Here is a 22,112-nt window from a genome sequence, read left to right on the forward strand (position 1 = left end):
GTACTTTTTTACCTTTGGTCACAAATAGTTCCAAATCTCGGACCCCTATACGAGGATTGTATTATGCTATGTCTTTACGTTCTTTATCGCTTGAAAGGGGTCTATTTCTTTCGACTGGCGAGATAGCGCCCTACCATGCTTCTCTCTATCCAGCTGGAGTCCTCTTATTCGAAAGAGATCAATTGTAGACAATGCATCATATATATAAGTTGAATTATTTGGCATATTTAGATGGAAAGATGGCATTTCCGAATAGTTGTAAATGTGTATTACGTGACCACTGAAGCCAATGCCGGTCTGTTGCGTTTCTCTCTGCCACAGACAACAATCACGTTCAATGTGATAACTGCACATCAGTCACACAAGCATCCCCGTTGGAATGATTGTTACCTGCTTCACGAGTGTCATATTCTGGCAGGAAAGGAAGATATTTCGAAAGCCTGCAACAAAATGTAGTCCCATCGTGTAAGTCGTACTTGAACGTGCACAGTACACACTTTACAAATGGATTTCGGTCGTACCAAATCTCTTAGCATACAAGCATAATGTGATGGTATCTTCTTTTTATTTTCTACCTATGCGTCTTCCCGCGATATCAATCCTCGTCACAGCAGTGCATTTTTACCTGAATTGGTTCGTTCGAAAAGGCAAGTTATAGCAAACAGCCACTCTGTCCACTTCGTATTTTGTGTTCGTCCTCGACTCGCCGGTGCCAGAATTTGTCACCCAAGATTTGAGACCCCTTTCTTCCAACGTACCTATATGTTTGCACGCGTTCTATTAGTAGCGAGAAAGAGACTACATATGACATTCGTACCCGGCAGAGTATTATCCAACACCAACGCAAGTAAGAAACCAATGATAAGTTCACTCTCTAACAAAATCTTGCAAACTTGATCTACATCCGCGTTTCCTGTGTCGATCGCGCTTGACTCAGACCTAGCCCACGTTGGCACTGTCATACCCATGAAAACGGAAAAGCCCATCACGAACAGATTCCTGAAAAGTGTCGTGTTTGTTGACACCAGGGATATCTAGTAGTGCGGAGCATGGACCGGGGCCGGATTGTATATCCGGCCGGATTTTTTCAATTTTGGCCGGGCCGGATAGGAGCCGGATCGGTACTTTTTCTGATATGGCCGGAGCCGGATCGGAGCCGGATCAGTACATTTTTGATAAGGTCAGAATATTTATGGATAAGCATGACGTTTGTAACTAAATAACTACCAATCAACCACACGCAAGTAACCTCCAACCCAGTGCGAAAATAAACCAGCAATATTTATAAATTCACGGAACCACCGTACCGTGTTCGGCCGGATCAGTACTTTGTCCTGATACGGCCGGAGCCGGACCAGAGAATTGAAAAATCGGATCGGAGCCGGACCAGAGGATTTGTCGATCCGCTCCGCACTAATATCTACAGGGATGGTGTGAACCTCTGAAAGGTTCAGGTTCGTGTGAACGTGAACCTTTTTGAAAGGTTCTGTGTGCTAATTCCAACTCTGTCTTTCAATGAAGTGCTAGCCTATATTAATGTACAGTTGTACACGATACCTAGCGACGACTCGGGTCACATAGTGCAACAATGCTGATGCATTTTAAACGTCACTAAATGTATCAACTGAGGCAATCAAAGTATATAATACTCCTATAAAATCAATATCTTCCGTCGCGTTGCCAACAATTTCGACGTGGACTTATCAGGGAATATACGCTTACCCCATTAACGGTTTAGGCCAGACCGGACAATGTATTCGGCGTCTGAGTATTGCTACATTGATATTGAGCAGAGTGTAAAATGGGTTTCTATTAGGGATGGTGTGAACGTGACGTTCACGTTCGCGTTCTGTGTGTGAACCTCGGAAATTTAGAGGTTCGCGTTCACAACAGAACCTTGGTAGGTTCTGCACTGTGAACCTTTTTCATATACTACAATTTTCACTTCATTACAAGTTTATAACATCGTTGGTTCAAATTTATTGCATTTCAACTGCAAGCCACTCTATATGCATGGCGCTATAGGCATAAAAAATCATCACTAAACGAGCATGTACCTTGACAATCTCAAAAGTTTTACTTGCTTTGTTGCAAAAGTTTGCTTGAAATATCCAACTTTCCGTTTGTAAATATTTATTGACTCTCTGCTGCGAGCTTGACCCACAATCACAAAACATCACGATCGAAATAAGCAACGTCGGCCTAGTCAGCGAATGATGCTTATTCCACTAATCAATCTAGCAGGCGTATGGGGTCAATCTTTACTTCATATGTTTACTGGATCATTAAAACCAAATCGGTGCGATTGAGGCGTTGGCTACTGCTGTATAACTTGTTAACGGGGTAATATCGAGAGCAAGTATAGAAACCCGTTTCACACTCTGCTCAATATCAATGTAGCAATACTCAGACGCCGAATACATTTTCCGATCTGTCATACGAAAAAGGTGACTCGAGTCTGACTTGAGTTAAGTCATGACTCGAGTCATCCCAACCCGACTACAAGGCTATAATTTGCATCTTCCTTGCCCGACGGCATATGCACATCATGTAGCCTACTCATGGTATGCATATACGCAGATCGTGTGTATGTATATCATGAGTCGGTGTATATGCCGCAAGAACATCAAAGACAAAAATAAACTACGTCCCTTCCTTCCCTTATATTCCCTGGTAAGTCCTCGTCAAAATTGTTGGCAAAGCGACGGAAAATATTGATTTTATGAGATTATTATATCATTTGATTGCCCCAGTTGATACATTTGGCGACGTTTAAAACGTCAATATGTATTTTAGCATTGTGACGTAATGCTGCCCGAATCGTCGCTAGGTATCGTGTACATTAATATGGGTTATCATTTCATTGAAGGATAGGCTGGAATTAGCAATATGACGTCCCGTGACGTCATGAGGTTCACGTTCGTGTTCACACAGAACCTTTCAAAAAGGTTCGCGTTCACACGAACCAGAACCTTTTAGAGGTTCACACCATCCCTAGTTTCTATACTTGCTACCGATATTACCCCATTAAGAAGTTATACAGCAGTAGCCAACACCTCAATCGCACGGATTTGATTTTAATGATGTAGTAAAGATATTGAGTCAAGATTGACCCCGTACGCCTTCTCGAATTTTTACATCAGAAAACGATATCAATCTTATCGATTGGTTGAATAAGAAGCATCATTCGCTGACTATACGTATTTCGCTCGTGATGTTGTGTGATAGCGGGTCAAGCTCACAGCAGAGAGTCACTAAATATTCACAAACGGAAAGCTGGATATTTCGAGCAAACTTTTTTACCAAAGCAGTAAAACTTTTGAGATTGTCAAGGTGCATGCTCGTTTAGTGTTGATTTTTAATGCTGCCAGCGCCATGTACAGAGTGGCCCGCTGTTGAAATGCAATAAATTTTAACCAAAGATGTTATAATGTTATAATTATGAAAAAGGTTCACAGTGCAGAACCTACCAAGGTTCTGTTGTGAACGCGAACGTCTAAATTTCCGAGGTTCACACACAGAACGCGAACGTGAACCTCACGTTCACACTATCCCTAATATCCAGATTCTAGAACAATCGCCGGTTGGCACTTATCAGCATCCAGGGCAGGGACTAGAGGCCAAAGACCATGAGTTCCATGTCCGAATTCCACCAATATATCTATCATATCCAATGCAAGTAGCGCGCTAGTAATAGACTCTTTCTTGAGTTGACTTATCTGTACTTTATGGGTTGGGCATGGTTCAATACCTTAACAAGCTCCATGACCCCATCCAGCGTATCGAGCAAGAATCGCAACAGTTTATGCTCAAGAATGATATCGCGCATCTTACACGATATATAATTGGTAGACTAATCGTGAAAATGCTGCTCTAAAACCCCGAAAACGTACCTGGATGAATTTAGATTCACGGACTTCAAAGTGGATATCCCAATTGCAGTTATCATTCCGTACATGATACAGAATAATCCGCCGATGATCGGTTCAGGAATTACTACTATAAGTCCACCAAATTTCCCGATCATGCCCATTATGAAAAATGAGACTCCCGCTGCTTGCAAGACCTTTAAAACACCGAGATTATAGGCCAGATAGACTACAGATAGGAATATAAAGTATGACAGGTCTTGGTAGCTTAATTATTGCCATGTAGCGCTGGGCGATAAATATGATTTCAGAAGGTTCACACTAGGGATGGTGTGAACGTGAGGTTCACGTTCGCGTTCTGTGTGTGAACCTCGGAAATTTAGAGGTTCGTGTTCACAACAGAACCTTGGTAGGTTCTGCACTGTGAACCTTTTGATAAATTGTAATTTTCACTCCATTATAAGATCTTTGGCTCAAATTTATTGCATTTCAACTGATTGCCACTCCATGCATGGTACTGGCAGCATAAAAAAATCAACGCTTAACGAGCGTGCACCATGCACCTCGACAACCTTAAAAGTTTTCGTTGCTTTGTTGCAAAAATTTTCTCGGAATAACCAGCTTTCCGTTAGTGACTATCTGCTGTGAGCTTGACCCGCAATCACACAACATCACGACCGATATACGTAGTCAGCGAATGATGCTTATTCAACCAAACAATGACATTGATATCGTCTTCTGGTGTAAAAAATCGAACGGGCGTACGGGGTCAATCTTGACTTCATATCTTTACTGTATCATTAAAACCAAATCCGTGCGATTAAGGTGCTTGCAACTGCTGCATAACTTATTGTTGTTTGTGGTATCGGTAGCGAGTATTGAAACCCGTTGTGCACTCTGCTCCATATCAATGTAGCAATACTATGACACCTAACACATTGTCCGGTCTGGCTAAGACCGTTAAGGCGTAAGCTTATATTCCTTGGTAAGTCCTCGTCCAAATTATTGGCAAAGCGACGGAATGTATTGATTTTACGCAATTATTATATCGTTTGATTACCGGTGTTGATACACTTAGCGACGTTTAAAACGCCGATATGTACTTCAGCATTGTGGCATTATGTGGACCGAGTCTTCGCTAGGTATCGTGTACATTAATATAGGCTATCACTTCATTGGAAGATTGGGTTGGAATTAGCAATATGACGTCACGAGGTTCACGTTCGTGTTCACACAGAACCTTTCAAAAAGGTTCGCGTTCACACGAACCTGAACCTTTGAGAGGTTCACACCATCCCTAGTTCACACCATCCCTAGTACAGGCACATATTACAGTGGCAGTATCGTTATCAGCAGGCTGCTGTTTCATTCAACAAATTGACGCGTTTTCGCATTATGATGCAACACATAACACCACTTGATTGGAAACTCGGGACACATCGACTAACCATCGAGCGTAACCTTCTCCAACTTTATGCGTCGCGTTAAGCAGATTTTAATCACATGATTAGCATTCTCCCGGATCAGCTAACTCTATTATCTCCGCCCTTGGAGATCAAACATGAGTCAATATATGTTGAAGCGAGTACAATCCGACTCCCTTTTATCTATTCCCTAAAAATCATGCTGAAATCATAATTATTTTTCTTTCTTGTAATTATTCGACCATCGCAACTTTGTATGTATATTCTGTATTGTGTAGGCCCATGTCGGCAAGTATGGTATGAGATAATATAATCGCAACTTGTCACTTAGCACTTACCCGTCGTGAACCAACTCTTGTTATTTCTATGGCAGCAATATTCTGTGTATATGAGGTTAACACCGTTGAAGTTCCAACAACTGCTGACAACAGAGAACCCAGCCCTTCCATAGCCAAACCCCTGGAAGATATACACAAGTATACACACAGTTATACACACTAGGGCTGTTCAAAATGCCTTTTTTTCGGATTCCAGCCATTAACTGATTAAATTGTCAGATTACCCTATAAAAAACGCTGCACACTAAATTTCAATTCTAACAAGTTGAGCCGACGCAGAGCCAACTAAATTTTTTAATTTATTGGGGAATATGAAGAAAAAAAGATTCAAATCTTTCTGTCAACCCCATAAAATTGTTGAGTTGCCTTCAAAGACGATGCAAAACAAATTTGACTCAATTCCAACTAGTAGAAGCGGAGTTATTTGAGTTTTTCGTTGATAATTCTCGCGCCGGGCACAAAAAAAAACCCACCTGTGGTTTGAAAGAAAATATCACTATACCTTTCGCAGAAGGCACTGATAATCATCAGACCAAATTGACGACCATTTCGGATGTACAACTGTACATAAGTAATTTGTAATCTGTAATTCGAAGCGACACCATCTCTTTATGTAGAAAATGTATCAAAATGCAATAAATAACTCGACTCCAATGCAGCGAACTTCACAGTTTCATAAAAATCAGGGAAATCGGGAGTCCAGCCGTGGTAACCCTATGTTACGCACTGTTGTCCAAGGGACCGCGCAGTGAGTTGGTGAGTTTGCGCAGACGCGTGATAAATTAGAGGAAAATTGCCGACACATCGAATAATTTGTAATTTGAAGAACATACCTGTTGAATGCACTGATAGGGGGATTTGGCGCTCTCACACTTTTAGCGCAAGCGATGTAGTCGCCGGTAGACTCCACCATACTGATTAATGTCGCAACTACAGTGCCAACAACACCGGCAATTGTTATTGTTGGGAGACCCCATTGTCCTGGATATGGAATTCGAAACCTGCATATCGAAGGAGTCATACAAAGACTGGTGCTTTGACGCAACTCCGCTAGATGATGCAAGGTTAGATTATTATAGTTCGTGAATACACAAGCATATTTGAGCAAGTATGACAAAAAAACGAAAGCATTATCAATATCAAATAAAGCGTATTTAGTCCTCTTGTAGAAGGATATGTCCAGATGTTGTCCGCAGTCATGGTCAGTAAATGAAGTAGGCCCACTTTTACCCTTTTCGCGTTGTACTCAAGTCAGTTTTGCCCACATGCGCTACTTTCCCAACTATACTTCCACTTCTACTGAAACCGTGTTGCAATTTCGAAAGTATAGATACCACCGACAAACTACCAAAATTGTACGAACTCTCGATCAAATCTACTTTTCTGAACTACTTCAGTACATTTCAGATCTTTTTATTTTCTAATTCCACATTCGAAGAAGCCTTGACTCAACTTGATAATACCTGCTTTTACTTGTAATTGAGGGCAAATTTACAGTGTCACTTCTACTTCTACTAAAGCAGCACGCTGATTACTTCCACCACCAGCTATGGTCATGTCGTTCCAACAGCCTATGCTTAATCCTTATGGGCAATGGGCATGTAACAGATGCCTATCATGAAGGAAACAAATAATATCTGTAACCCATGACTTACCAAGGAGCGTGTCCCAAAACACTCAGTTTCACGTCTGTGCGTCCTCTATAGCCCGCGGCGTTCTTATCATCGGGAAGTACCCCTGAATATGTAAGCGCCGCAGCTATGCAACAGGCTATGACAACAGAAATCAACACCTGAAATATGAATTTGATCACATGAAAACGATGTCTTTGTTTTTAAGCTATACGCTGGCATAGAACCTTACGGAAAATAACTTGAAAAGCTCTGTCTTTCTCACATGAAATCCCGCCGACCTGCTATAGAATATGTAAGGTACTTTTATGTCTTTGAGATATTGTGAAAATATCGCCAACAGCGTGAATGTCCTGAGAATTTCAAAGGAATCTCTTGAATTTGTGATCTTAATCGTGACCAGAAAAGCTCCTACTCACAGAACTGCAATACCCCAATGACCGGAAACGTAGTCAACCGTGACTCTGACTAGTGATAATCCAATTAACGTTATGGATGGAGCCACGACCAATGGGCCGATGAATCGAAGCAGATGACCAGCGACCCCAGTCAGTGACAGTAACGTCTCAAGGCACGACGAAACAATTAGTGCTCCCTGGACCTAAACAGGAACGCAACTGCTATACACGATTTCAAGACGTATCGAACATGCAAAATATAGTTAAACGTCATCTGGTAGCGGTAAGTAAGTAGCCTACCACAATCTAAGGTAAGAGCTTCAGCTCAAACACTTGTGACATAACTGATCAGTGATCACGGCACAAGGGCACATGTGTGGACAACGGACATTGGGTAAGGCATCGAGTTATGAGCGACATCTCTTCATGATATGGCAAAACGGAGGTACGAATAGAATTATACGTGGAAGGGTCAGAAATTTGAAATGAGTGGTCATGATGGACATGTTAGCATCGGCATGGGAACATGGGAGAATATGTTATATCTCGTTCTATCTGCGCGTAAGTGATTAGAGTCATACGCTGCCTGTGCAATCACTTTCGGTTTTCAACATCCTGAATTTATTTATGATATCAACACAAGGCTGTGAATCTAGTAGTGATCAGTGTTAAGGTCGTTTTGATCTATAGCCGGTTATTTTTAGATAATATCAGATCTAAATCTTGCAGTATAGGGATGTTCTTAATCAGAAATTTCGAATTGCAAAGGCTACCTTCTATATTATTTCTGATCACTTTACTATGACATGTCTTCCTTGACTATAAGACATCATTAGGGCGTGTCAAAAAGTCAAAAAGTTTTCAAAATTGCAGCGTTAGGTCAAAAATGTCAAAATTGTTCACGAAGTCAAAAATTCTCAAAATTGTTTACAAAGTCAACCTGCATTTCGTTTGTATCGTAGATTTTGCACTGTCGGTGAACTTAACATTTGACATTTTACAGCTTGTAGCCTCCTTTATATGCCTACCGTTGTAGACGGCCTATTGTCTGCTCATTGTGAATCATAAAATTTCAAATGAAACAAATAGGTTGGCATGGTGTTATGCTCAACGTACTGCAATATCCTAAGTGAAGCAAGACTGCGTAGACATTGCATGGTTTTTATATCAAGAAGCGCATGATGAAAAATTGTGATGTAGACATCATTGTCAGAATGAAGTAACACGGTGTGTCACCAGTAGTCTACGCACAACTTCAGTGTTGTCAGCCATCAACTGCTGCTGTTGAACGTTTTTTCTCGATTGTTGGCAAGCTACTTAGTAATAACAGGGTTACCGTACGTCTTCCTGTTTGACTTTTTTGAAAGTGTCCTCGGAGGACGCCCAGATGTCCTCTTTTTTGAGATTTTGTACTCTTTTTTTTGGGAATTTTGGGTAAATAGACTTAGATACAGTAAATCAGCACTGAAGTAACGCTCCGGTGGGTATTTTGGGAGTTGGGCCGGAAAATTTACTTTATTTAGCTTTTTTTGGGCGTTGAGCGAGGAAGTTGACCTTTTTTTAGTCAACCGACCACGAAGTGGGAAAAATTTATCATTTTTTCAGGATTTTCCTCCGGTTTCGCATGTATAAAAATTTTGAAAAAGTGTCCCCTTTTCAGATTTCAAAAATATGGTGACCCTACTTAGTAAGGACAGACACTTTCTACCCGAGAATAATAAATAATAATTATTTCTACCATAATATGTGACGTAATTACTGGAATTCTTCATAGGGTCAGATTTCGCTAAAATAAAGTAATTTCATATAAAAATTTGTCAGATTTTGAGGCAAAAAAGTTTTTTTTTCAGGCCAAACAAATTCGTAAGGACAGACAGTTCCAACCAAAAATGAAGATAAGTAGTACAATTCTAACCACATGTGAAAAAACACCTATTTTGCATACGTTAGGTCAAAATTTGGTCAAAATTATAATTTGTAAGGTCAAAAAATGTCAAAATTTTGATTTTTTAGGTCAAAATCCTCTCGTTTATTAGGTAAAAAAATCGTCCTAGTCACCATTGTATTTGTGACCCTGCACTCGACTTTGTCCGAGTCCTTCCGCACTTACCTGTCTCATGCGCCTCTGCCACAGCTCGGTGCCATCTACGATGGCGCCATCGGTGTCGTTATACAAGTAGTCTCTTGGATCCGTCACCGAAGCGTTGATAGGTTGAGACGGACATTGGTTTTGAGGAAGAGTCAGTATTGCAATGATGGAGGGGGCGAACACTGCGGAAGCACCTTGCATGATTGGGAGTCTAAAAGATCGAAAAACCGATTACTTGATGTTCGAAGCGTCGTCCCAATAGTATGTATAATATGTTAGCCCGCTTATATGAAGGAATTCAAGGAAACTAACAGGTTTATGCTTTCTTCGTTCCGGCCAGTCCACGAACCTTGAATTTCAACATTTCTGAATGTGGCGTGTCGAGAGAATGACTACCCCAACATAATGAGATCAGTTTCTCCAGAAAGCTCACGGCACTTATGTTTATATCATTGAACACACTTACATATGCTGATATATGCATTATGCAATCAAAGAAAGATAGTTGAGCGAAACTAAATTAGGCTGATGCATTTGTCACGTATGGGTAAATTTGATTTGGACTGGAATCGAGAAGTTTTATCGTTGATTTCTGTCAGGGTATGATGAAACAAGGTCGTCATACGCTCTTTCGCCAACGTATAATGTATTATAACAGTGTTGTCAATATTTTTATTTACGCTACGTAATATCAGTAACGTCATTTAATCGATAAATTTTTTTTGTCTCCCTCACATTTTCATTCTGGCTACGACGGAGATTGCAGAATATTTTGAACGGCGAATTTACACACACCTCACGAGCCCTATTCTGTAAACTAGAGGTTCTTAGCCTTTTACAGGCGTGGCCTACTTACTGTTTGGAAAATAGTCCGTAACCCACCTCAGACATATAGTTCTGCACAAAATGCAGAAATAAATAATAAGTGGTAATGACGCAATAGTTACAAGTATAAACAATTGAACATTCGCTCAATTTGGCTAACAGCTTTTGCTATTAAACGGGACAAAAAGCTTAGAATGTAATGCATTTGTCTGAAAGAATGTTTGTTCTTCGGGAATAACAGGACGTAAAAAAATAATCTTTTCCGCAACTTCGCAATACATATCTGTAGCCCGCCTTAAAGTACTCCGGTGGCATATGACCCACCGGTCAAAAACCACCGCTTCACAAACTAACTTTGCCATTGATCGACACTAACCTCACGCCAAATGTAGTCTGTACGACCGTGGCTATACCAGCGACGAAAAGCATGGAATTGATGACCATGGCAACACCCACATTTCCAACGTCATCATCTTTCATGCACATGTATCTCGAGAATATTAATGGCATGCCAATTAGCCCTCCAACAGCCAACAGGCAATGCTGAAACGCAAACGTTAGTACGAGATTTCTGCTCTCGAAGCATAGTCGGTGGATTTCATGGAATAAGGATTCGTATTCTCAACACTAATTGTGAATCGTATTATTTATATTACTACCTAATACGCAATACACTGATTTAAGAGGTATGTGATATCTATTTAGCCTAATTTGCGAGCTTACACTGCAATTAATTTGCCAACTCATTGACATAATTGGATCTCAAAGTATAACTCATCTAATACAGATTATTTTCTAATATTCTTCTAGAAACTGTTTTTAAAGAAAAGCCATGTATACGATTAGCATCAATGTTTAATGGAAAAGCCATATATGTATAGTTAAAATCATGGGCAAATTTTGGAAAGCGGTGCATATACGCTCCGGCCGAATTTTGGTTATAACCTAGTGACGTGATGCCTTTGATGATGACGTTTTAGCCTTCTTGCCTTCGCGATAGTTTGCTGTAGTCGTCATATACTGATTGCTATAAGATTACCAAACCTGACGACAACCCATACTAAACTCCCATCATGCGTATAGGCTATTGAGCTACGAAACGAGAGATCGATACCCCAAGTGTTTCAATTTGACATGTCTTAACAGTTAACCTAACCAACAGGAATGCAGGATGAAGAACATTCGTGACATCTCGGATTAGTATCCAGGCGAAAAGTAACAGTATAGATAATTCTCACCTGCATTCCAAGTATTGCAGACAACAACCAACCAGGATGATCTTCAATCTCGTAAAGCATCTTATTTTCCTTGGATGCTTCTATCTCGTTGTCCCTCAATAATTTGGGGTTTGTCATGCTGGTATCTTCATCTTCTTTCATTACCCTAATTTACTGATGCATCAGATATGATTTAAAAGTCTATTTCAAAATAGCAACCGTTACATGTTTTGTCATTACCATATAGCTATGAAAGTCACTAGGAGGGGGACATTTAAAGACGTCGACACGGGTCATCGATTATTTCAGAAAGTTGTGTATTGAAGTATATAATCAAATCATAATATACTGGTTTGGTAGGTATGGCATCGAATTCGCTACTGTTTACAAGCTCGCAACTTTCAAAAGTTCGCCATAAAACCAGTATTCACAATATAGTAAGAATGTCAGGAATTCGCGTTTGCAATACAATTAACTGTGAAAGGAAATTCAGGGGCTTCATTTGAGTATTTACTGTTGGGCAGGGTGTAAAACTAAATTTGGGTAGCGGGCTGGATTCAAAAATTTTGATCGCTTGCTTGTCGGACCAAATCAAATGTTGCAAATGATACAAAATATACATGATTTATAATATTACGAATCACATAGGCTAAATTATAGCAACACACAATATGTTTACCGCAATCGAAATACTTTGAAAGCGCACATTTGATGGATAGAATGGACCAAAAGCCCGGATACATTTCGAGTCAGAAGTTACATAGCGTTACGGCTACAGCTATTTGCACAGTATTCTTTAAGCACTTACAATTTCCCTACCTACATACAAGCATGCAGTATTAGTGTATAAACTTATTTTTTCGTCCACCTTTCCTGAAAACTATAAACTTCGTGTATGTGCACCTTTTCATCGTGTCAGTGTCGATGTCGCAGACTAGTTACAAATCGTGACAGTGAAAACGCAACATTGCTGCAGGACGATTGAATCGTGACATATGAATATGTTCGAGAATGGCAGTCTCGAGGGATAATTTAGGTGGGAGTATTTACGCTTAAAACCGGAACTTTTGTTAACAATATTCTGGATATTTCTACCATTTCTACATTCACACTTACGTCGCGGACACAGGTTCCGGGCCGCGCCGCCGAAATGCTATACATCTCCGCTCTAAGGCGCTGCTGTAGTCGGGTAAACATTGCTCAAACATCCCGAATATGACTTTAGCGCTACAACAATGGGTAGAATATTCTAGAACAGTGATTCTTAACCTTTCTCATATCGTTACCCCCAAGAAGAAAATGACGGGATTCAACTACCCCTTTTCAAAAAACAAAATACAGCTTGCATTCAATTCAGTGCAGAACTGCACAAAGATGACGCCGTAATGAACACGGAAATGCCTGATAAAAATATCAAGTCAAGGGGAAGGCTGACACTGTTTTCGTGTTACCGAGTCGTTAAATTCAGACAAAGGGGAGGATGATAGAAAGCATATCATGTTGACATCTCTAAGTGTCAATCGCAAAATCATTTCGTTTTGATAGATACCATTGCAGGAAATCCTACTTCACAGAAAAAAATTGGACTTACCTACCTAGGACTATACTAAACTGCATTCGATCCTGTAATTCGTAATCACTAATAGTTACTATGATATCACAGTAGGCATGGTGTGTTAATGGAACGAAATACATACAAGCTCGCAAAAATATATGTTAGCCTACATTCATATTTACGCGGGGCGTACCACGTTACTAGTTACCATTATACGTGGCGTGACTCCCGATGCAGTTTCAGTTTTTTTGAGCAATTTTAGCCGAAATTTTAGCTCTTAAAATTCGAAATAAGGTATATGATATTTGAATATTATCAAATGCTTGAAAATCCAAATTTCCTCACGGGCTGCACAAAACGATCTCGCGTACATGAGGCCCTTGCTTTAGTGGTAATGCTCATGACTGATGTCGTTATTTAGGTCTTTCATCACCACTGGGAATATCTTACTATATAAAGCATGGAGCAGGAAATCAGCTGTAAAACCACCTGAAATATATATAGGCCTACTTTCCGCCGTAACCGACCACGACTATAACAATGTAAATACTATAGGACCATGCGGCCAAGATAATTTTCCGATTATACTTATAGTTGATATATTATCTCACCTCCTTTGTATCTCTAGCGGGCGTAGATGAAATTCTTTTTCGTGTATTTTTCTAATGAAATACGAGAAATCGTAAAAAGGAAATTCAAATTCGTTAGCCAGCCATACATCGTCAAACGCATTCATTATAAATTCTACGTTTCTGGTTAAGACGGAGTTTAAGGCAATGAGGCAATGCGTAAGTGGTTCCAGTCTTCCATTGTTGAAAGAGTTGAGACATGAATATCAAATGCTTTTGGTCACCTAAAAGCGTTGCGAATGCCATGAAATTGCATATTGCATACTGGTAATAAAGTTTTCCCATTGAAATATCAACCACGGTTCATCTGAAGAACTAATACGGCCAGACTTTAGTTCAATGTAAGTAGCATTTGCCCTTATGCTCATTCATTTACGCGAAATTCACTGAAAAGGATAAATACTTCACGACACGTTAGAACTTTGAGTAGCTTATCCTGGGCACGAAATTTGGGCGAATAGGACATCAACCTGACACTAGATGACCAAAGGTCATATCAGTGTTCAACCCTAGATGCCGATGATCATTACTAAAAAAAGTAAAAGGTCATCACTAGGGCAAGTTTTTGCAACTTTTGCCACTTTTTTTACAGCTTCCTAGATAGTCAGAATCTATATACTATGATGTTTTAAGCTGTTTGAAGGGATTTTATAGTGCAGCTTTTTGCAACTTTTTTCTGTTCTTCACACCAATTACCCCTGCAACTTTGATCAAATATTTCGTAAAAACGTATTGAGTGGTTTAAAAGCATGCTATATACCATTTCTAGTATGGTTCTATTCTCCTTGATTTGCAAAACAAAGAGCTACACGATGGGTTAACTGCATCTCACTGTTATCTACACAATGGCTTGCCAGCAAGAAGTTCAACTACCCCTGCCAAGCACGACCGTGTCCGAACAATATGTAAATTGATTGCTCAAAAATTCTATCGCTTGAATTTTAGATGGTTTCCCATGTCACGAATTCCCAGGCCATCGCCGAAAATTACATATTCACTGGGTGACCTTATTCAGGCTATTGATTTTGTTGAAGTCGCTAGGAGAGAATGTATCTGCACCGCCTTGGGTCAAGTTTGAGGTGTGTTTTTTGACTTGTTTTAGGGGGTGGATTACCGCTATGCTTTTTGGCTTTTTCGGGAAAAAATATTTCAGCATTGCGTAATTTTCTAGCTGTGTACCGACAAAAAAAGTAATTTTTGGCGGTCTTGCCAGAATGTCCGTGAAATGGCAAAGTAACAAATATGAAAACTCTACAGGATCTATAGGTTATACAACGGAACCTTTCGATTATGTCATACCCTACTAATTCAACAAATATTATAAATGCAAATTCAACTGCAACATTTTTCAAAAATGAGTACAACTTTCTCGCGGTTTTAGTGCAACAATAACCTGCTCTATAGGAATCACTTTATTCCTAGCCTTAACCCTTTTCATTGTCAGTTGCGGTGTTTCGATTGATAATTTATTCACCAGCTTCCCATATTCAACTCAGTAAGTATTTTTGTTCTATTTCGACGACGACCCTCGTTATCTCATGTTCTCTCGGTACCCTTGATCAGTGCAAACAGCCGCCCGGTTGAGAACCACTGATCTACCTATTCAACATGAGCATCGAGTAACTGTAAGAATCACGCAAGGAAAAGCAGGGCTTTCACAGTCATCGGCCTTGGTATTCTCAAATGCCCCAATACTATTGTATACTATTGCACCACCATATAGAATAGGTCATCCTGAACCAGTTGCAGAAGTCATTTAGTTAGTCTACTACACACATGCACCGTGATCTCAGTTAATGTGCGCTTTTGCAGTACACACCTCCTTGCGCAATTCACGTTCGCGATACTGTGTTGACAGCACTTACAAAATGAAAGTGATTCATACGTTGCATGATCCGTACATTAAGAATTCTCAAGCATCCGAATAGGGGAAATTACGAGTTTGAAGTCTCTTGCAGAGTTATTATTTAACACTACTTGTTATGTCAAATTACATGGAATGTGGGAATGACGACGGTTTATTGTCATCTGCACCATATAGGTCAGAAATGGCCAACCGTTTCGATCTAAGGGTCACATGCAATTTACGAGCCATTGCCCGGGCCACTTGGGTGTTTCAGTCGCCCCAAAGCAGCCTGCTGCGTAACGGTGAAAACAATAGACTTATCTCACGACGCATCAAATATTGTGACTTCAGTGTATTCCATGTCGCCTATATACCGCTGCTAAATATTCTACTTTATGGTAATATACGAAAATCTACGAAGAATGTTACTGACCCATAACTATGCCAATGCGTCGGGATTGATATTTTATTCAACAATATCCCAAGTGTCGCAATTATACTAATCAAATATTTGGCGGTCCTTTCAATTTCACAATCTGGGCAATTCATTTTCTGATGACATAACTATTTTCGTGGAAGTACCGCGTGAGCCACTCAAAACCTTCTCGCGGGCTCGCCACCCCTGATCTAGGTTCATCAGCGACGGACAGATTATCGAGTCAGCACCACAATTTCCCTGTCCCAAAACCAAAGAATCGTCACGATCACTTCGCTTGGGAATCGGTGCAGCACACGCTACACGAAAGTCGTGGAATGTACAGATATCGGTCAATAGCGTGTGATTTCGGCTTTCCACCATATCATTAATTATGTCCCAATTATCTCTGCAAGCACGCTCTCATTGGCTATAATGTAATCCTATGAAGTCGCAAATGATGTCGTGACTATGCAGCATAAAAATATCGGGAAATGTTGTCGTCAACTTATGGTAACCGTAATATAACACAGGAAATGCACCTCCTTTTTCATCTGACGTTTGCTAATGGATATCATAGTAATAAATATCGATATGTTTTTGTTCGTACATAAAGATTGTACTTCCCAGGAACGGACTCCATGACAAGTTTCCGGAATTAACATGACTGTGGATTGTGATCCGCAGAATTGCGACAAATAATGCGTTACCTGGAAAACTACACAAAATGTTCTAGAATCTAGATTGAAGAAATCCTATCATTACTTATCGTTGAAACGAAATGAACCGGGGATTGACGGTTAAGCTCTTGCCTTTGGCCGCATTCGTGGTCAATGGTCATCGAAAATGCCACTCAGGCTTCGATCTGATACCGGTCACACAACCAAAACCGCGACTTCAGATCCACACCGTGACAAGGTAATGATGCTCAACTTACGGTGCAACACACCGCGGTTCTATGATTTTTGTTGCGTACCAACAAATTAACGATACACTCACCTTGGTGTCTGCTCAACTTTACCCGAAACGTGGAATTATTAACATAGGTGGATTAGTAAATAAGTCGGCCCGGAAATTTCGAAACAAATGCGGTCCACGAGCTAATCCGCTCGTGCCGCACCAACAAGGCAAAATTAATGTGTTGGTTGCAATTCTTTCTTTTCTACAAGCTGATCTAGTCGGGGTGCAACCGAGTCCAGTGATGCATAAAATATTTATAAATGCATTCGTAGTAGATATTTCTTACATTAGAACAGGGCCGGCCAACCCGTGGCCCGCGAGCAATTCTGGAAATTAGTTATAATATCAACAACAAATAAATTACCCAGGTAATTTATCGTTAACTTGCAAGACCAACCGAAAATTTGATTAGCCTGACCGCGGACTTTGGGCTGTTGATGACTAAAATACCAGTTCCGACTTATTGGCGTAGCCAGTAGCCATTTTCGTAGATCTTCGTATATGACCATAAAGTAGAATATCTCGTAACAGATTTATTTGTCTTGATATTTTTTTAGCGCTGCGCTCCATTTATTACCAATCGATTTCTTGCTTTTAGTATTGGTGCCTCCTCCTGAAACTTAAAAATACGTCTAATTTACGGAATTGATATTAGCTATATTGGCAATTATGCTAGAACGTGTCGTCCGACATGCGACTTCGCGTCTGCACTCGCGCAAAGATCGTCGGCGATGAAACCTTTGCATAAAGTGACAGAAGCACTTTCACTGAACTCTTCGATATTGATATGTCCAAGCGTTGATTAATCATATCATGGCCAAATGAGCCCAGCGGTATACAACGACGACCCACAATATATGCAACTAACAATATTTTATTGATCTAATTCTTTCATAAACTTTGAAAAAATTTCGCGCTTCGCGCGACTAGGACATGTTAGTACACAGAGTTTTCATGACATAATTGTTATTGATTTTGATGTGTGGTAATACGAATCCTTGTTTACCGTTACATATAATCCGGTTCGCTCCTATCGGACGACTAAAAAAGCACATCAACATTCAAGTGACCCGCGCAATGGTTCGGAAATCTCATGTGGCCCTTTGGCCGGAAAGGTTGGCCACCCCTGCATTAGAAAATATCAAGGTATCGTTTTTTCAAAACTGTAATATTACTTGAAAGGAACCAGGTGAAGAACAACCGGTGTATGGGCTTGGATTCAAATTCGTTGTATGGAATCTCAGATCAGATAAAGCTCTGAGAGTGCATTTTGGCAACATCATTGGTCATCCATAAACTTTGCGATTCGAGTGAATATGCGGAGATAATCAAACCTGCAGGTTTCCTGACAACTGACAGCTGCTGCGTCATTGCGTCCTCGGTTTTGCTAGACCTCAAAGTCGGCGACACATGTAAGTCTTTACAAAAACTGCGCGGGCCTGTGCTTAATTAGCGTCGAGTTGCAAATAGGAATCAGAGTATTGATGTCAGTGAATTTAATTTTCGCGTACCAATCTTTAAAAATCCAAATGGTTAGCATTATAAATGTTATACAATTTATACACTATAAGGTCGATACAGGGTTACCAGTGGAGTAGTAACACAAATGTTTCGATAGAGGTCAAATTGATTTTTAAAATAATGTCAATGCTCGTGACAACTATATTTCTGAACCTTCACTTAACAATTAGCTTACAAATTCATACGTCACATTTGAAAAAGTCTCAACTCTTAAGTCAGTGGTTTTCAACCGGGGTCCGCGGACCCCTGGGTGCCCTTGAAGCATTTTCATGGGGTCCGCGAAGCCTTCAAATTTGTAACATGATTGACAACCTAACTTTTATTTTTCAATTAGGAAAAGCATGAGCCAGTTTCGCTTCGCAATTGCTAAAACTTTAGGACTCTCATCCTTATAGTCATCTGAAATGAAATATCCGACTGTGCAAACTCATTTTGATTGTCAATTTGCCAATAGCGTGCTGGTGCAATTATACAGAGGTGGTCAAAGTAGTCAAGAAAGCTACTCAAGTAGAAGTAGAAGCGACGAAAAAATCTACTCAAGTACGAGTAGAAGTACTTCTTCCATAAGCAACCTAAAACTACTTGAAGTAGAAGTAGAACTGACTGACTTTAATAGTACTCAAGTAAGTAAGTAGTTGTGGAAACGTTCCTAATTCGTACACGTGGATTGTAGAAAGGTGCAAATTGAGCTATGCGAAGGGTGACGAGCCTGATTCATATTGATGCATACCCACAGGTATCCAATTTTCGATAGCATAAGCATTCATCAACATCATGGTAGTATTGATATGGAAATGCGATACTAATCCTCTGTTTCTCGAGGCGCCCTCCCCCATATTATAAGGCCCGTAGTTTAGTCGAAGAGCAATACGGAGAAGTTGTACAGGATACGGTGTAAACACTTTGCGCGATTAGTAAACGTTGATAAAAAATATGGTGGACTGTAAAAACGCCATATTGTGTAGTTTTATTTCCGGAAATTAAAGGTATTACTACACTTACCTTTATACTTCAACATGTATGTTATCCAGACAAAAGAACTGCTATTAATTATAACTCGAAGTATATGATACTGGGAATTAAAAGTGAAATATAAATATAATTATAAAAGTGAAGCATGTATTTCATGCCTTTAGTCCAGAAAGTTTTAAAAGTGGTGTGCTAAAACAGCTCTAAAACTAAAAAAAGTCATAGTCCACATTTCCAGATTAGGACACGCCATGGACATGCTATAAGATTACGATATGATAAGTAAATGCTAGATTGCGAAACATCAGTTTCCAACGTTATGATGAGCCATATATACTGTGATGAAATATTTCATATGGGCGAAGGGCGACAATGTGGTGTAAACGGAACCACGCCAGCCCGCTACCTAAATTATATTCACCGATACTTTCGTGAAATCATACTGGTCACTCCGTATGCACTGCGCGCGAAGAGCGACGAAAATTCTTGGCTTTACTCAACTTTTGTGAAAATTAAATGTTGATACTCCGTGAAAACAGCCCCGAAATTTCTCAGGCTATCGTCCTGATTGGAAGATTGAACTACTTCTACTTGACAAACTGAAAATAGCGAAAAGTAAGTAAGTAGATCACAAAATATTACGAAGTAGAAGTAGCGAAAATCAGATCTACTTGAGTAAGTACCAGAAGTAGAGGAAACTACTTGAGTACTTCGAAAAAGTAGAAGTACTTCGTTACTGACCACCTCTGCAAATATATTGCTGTTTAGAGATGTTTTGTTGGGGTTTGTGGAAACATGAGATGTCGGAGATAGCAAAATCAAACAGGGTGACTTCGAAATGCTTGCAAAACGTTTTGGATTTGAAGTTGTCAGTCTCAGCAAATTAGTAAACAGTCGTTTGAACCAGAAATTCCTGAAATTTTCCCAATCAGTCCGAATGAAGGAATTGAAACCTCGCCACGATATTCATTTTCCTTCCGTGATATAACCACTAAATAACTTCAATATGAGATGCTAGAGAGAAATGACTATAGGCTTGTCGTGATATGTTCATTAAAAATCTACATCGAAAGCAGTCGTCGGAAGCGTTGCGCGTTAATATTACATTCGCCACCAGTATATCTTTGTGGAAATGGATTTTCGGCACTCGTTCAAATCAAATCGAAGACGCGGATTTTCAAAACGATAAATACAGCTGGAAAATTCCCTTCGAAACATTAAAAGTACACTGAATATAGTGTGCTGTTAGTGTTTATCGCTAGCCTGTAATCAATATTTGCTCAAGACCAATGATGCACAAGACAGATGACGGTTGCACGTTAATTGAGCTAATTTTGAGCGAAAACTTGAGGGGGTCCGCGGGGTGCGTGACGATCCGAAAGGGGTCCGCGAAGACAAAAAGGTTGAGAACCACTGTCTTAAGTCATACTTACAAATATATAGTATATTGCCTTCGTCATCCGAACTGAACAGGTGAATTTAACGTGTATGAACCTATTTACACGAAAATTTTGCAAAAGTTCATTCTTGTTCTGTGCTGCAAAACCCAAATGATATATATGTTGTCAAGGCCTAATTGCAAAAGCATCCTTGATTAAGACTTATAAATTGGGATCACGCGGAAAATCACAGCATTCTTATTTCCTCATACATGTTTAATGGTGTTATGCAAATCCTAATTACACAGTATGGTAATAAATTAGAAAACTTTTTACTCTACGGTGTGGTTAATGGATGCTTCTTCCATGAATCTATACGCAAATTCCTGTAACGCGACGTATAAAATCGAAGTAGTGATGTATATTGCCCCACGAAACTCAATAATGGCGGTTGCTGATAAGAAAGGAACATAGGTTTCGAAGTCCTTTACAGCTGATGTGGGTGGAAGAGCTCGCGCACTATATACATGCTATGAATCGTGAGCATAACTTCTCTGTTCAGTTTATGTGTTAAATTCAATCTGGTTATGCTACCAAAACTGATCAATTAGAAGTATGAGTAAGGTACTGATAGTAGCATACTATGTTAAAGTGTATATGCTACTTCACGAAAGTCTATTGCTGTAGCGCACACATAGGCTCAATAAGTGATAAAACTTTACGATTAGTACAATTATCCATCGCAGTCATGGTGTGTGCCTAGCAGTGATTAGCACCAGAGGGTCTCAGATAGGATCGGACCAGGTTTCGCACAACTTTTTATCAGTCGGATTGGATTCGAATTCTATTATTGCTTTGGTTCGGATCTTTTCGGATCGTTGTGAATTGTGTGCCGGATATTTTCGAATACTTGTAAGCAGAAGTGAATTTTGATTACAAACCGAAATAATGAAATTATCAACTCGATAAAAACACAGACAGTCGACAGCTAGTTATACGACTAAAATCAAGGGTCTAAGCCAATAAAAATCAGCTATTACGTAACTA

The 22,112-nt window shown here is 39.9% G+C and overlaps 1 protein-coding gene across 1 annotated transcript; it reads right to left on the reverse strand.

Moving 5' to 3' along the window:
• Positions 1-194: 194 nt before the first annotated feature.
• LOC145445058 (solute carrier family 23 member 1-like) lies at positions 195-14,318 on the reverse strand. Its single transcript, XM_080323152.1, has 13 exons — positions 13,958-14,318; positions 11,813-11,957; positions 10,951-11,117; positions 9,771-9,960; positions 7,682-7,863; positions 7,495-7,615; positions 7,287-7,423; positions 6,465-6,632; positions 5,632-5,752; positions 3,894-4,066; positions 818-999; positions 626-758; positions 195-440 (listed from the first exon to the last, which is right to left on the reverse strand). Exons 1-13 carry the CDS (start codon positions 14,080-14,082, stop codon positions 335-337), a joined length of 1,950 nt encoding a protein of 649 aa, XP_080179278.1. The 5' UTR covers positions 14,083-14,318; the 3' UTR covers positions 195-334.
• Between the last annotated feature and the right edge of the window lie 7,794 nt (positions 14,319-22,112).

The sequence above is a fragment of the Botryllus schlosseri genome, chromosome 8 (assembly GCF_051294905.1).
Source record: "Botryllus schlosseri isolate E-star chromosome 8, Bs_hap1, whole genome shotgun sequence".
Lineage (NCBI taxonomy): Eukaryota > Metazoa > Chordata > Ascidiacea > Stolidobranchia > Styelidae > Botryllus > Botryllus schlosseri.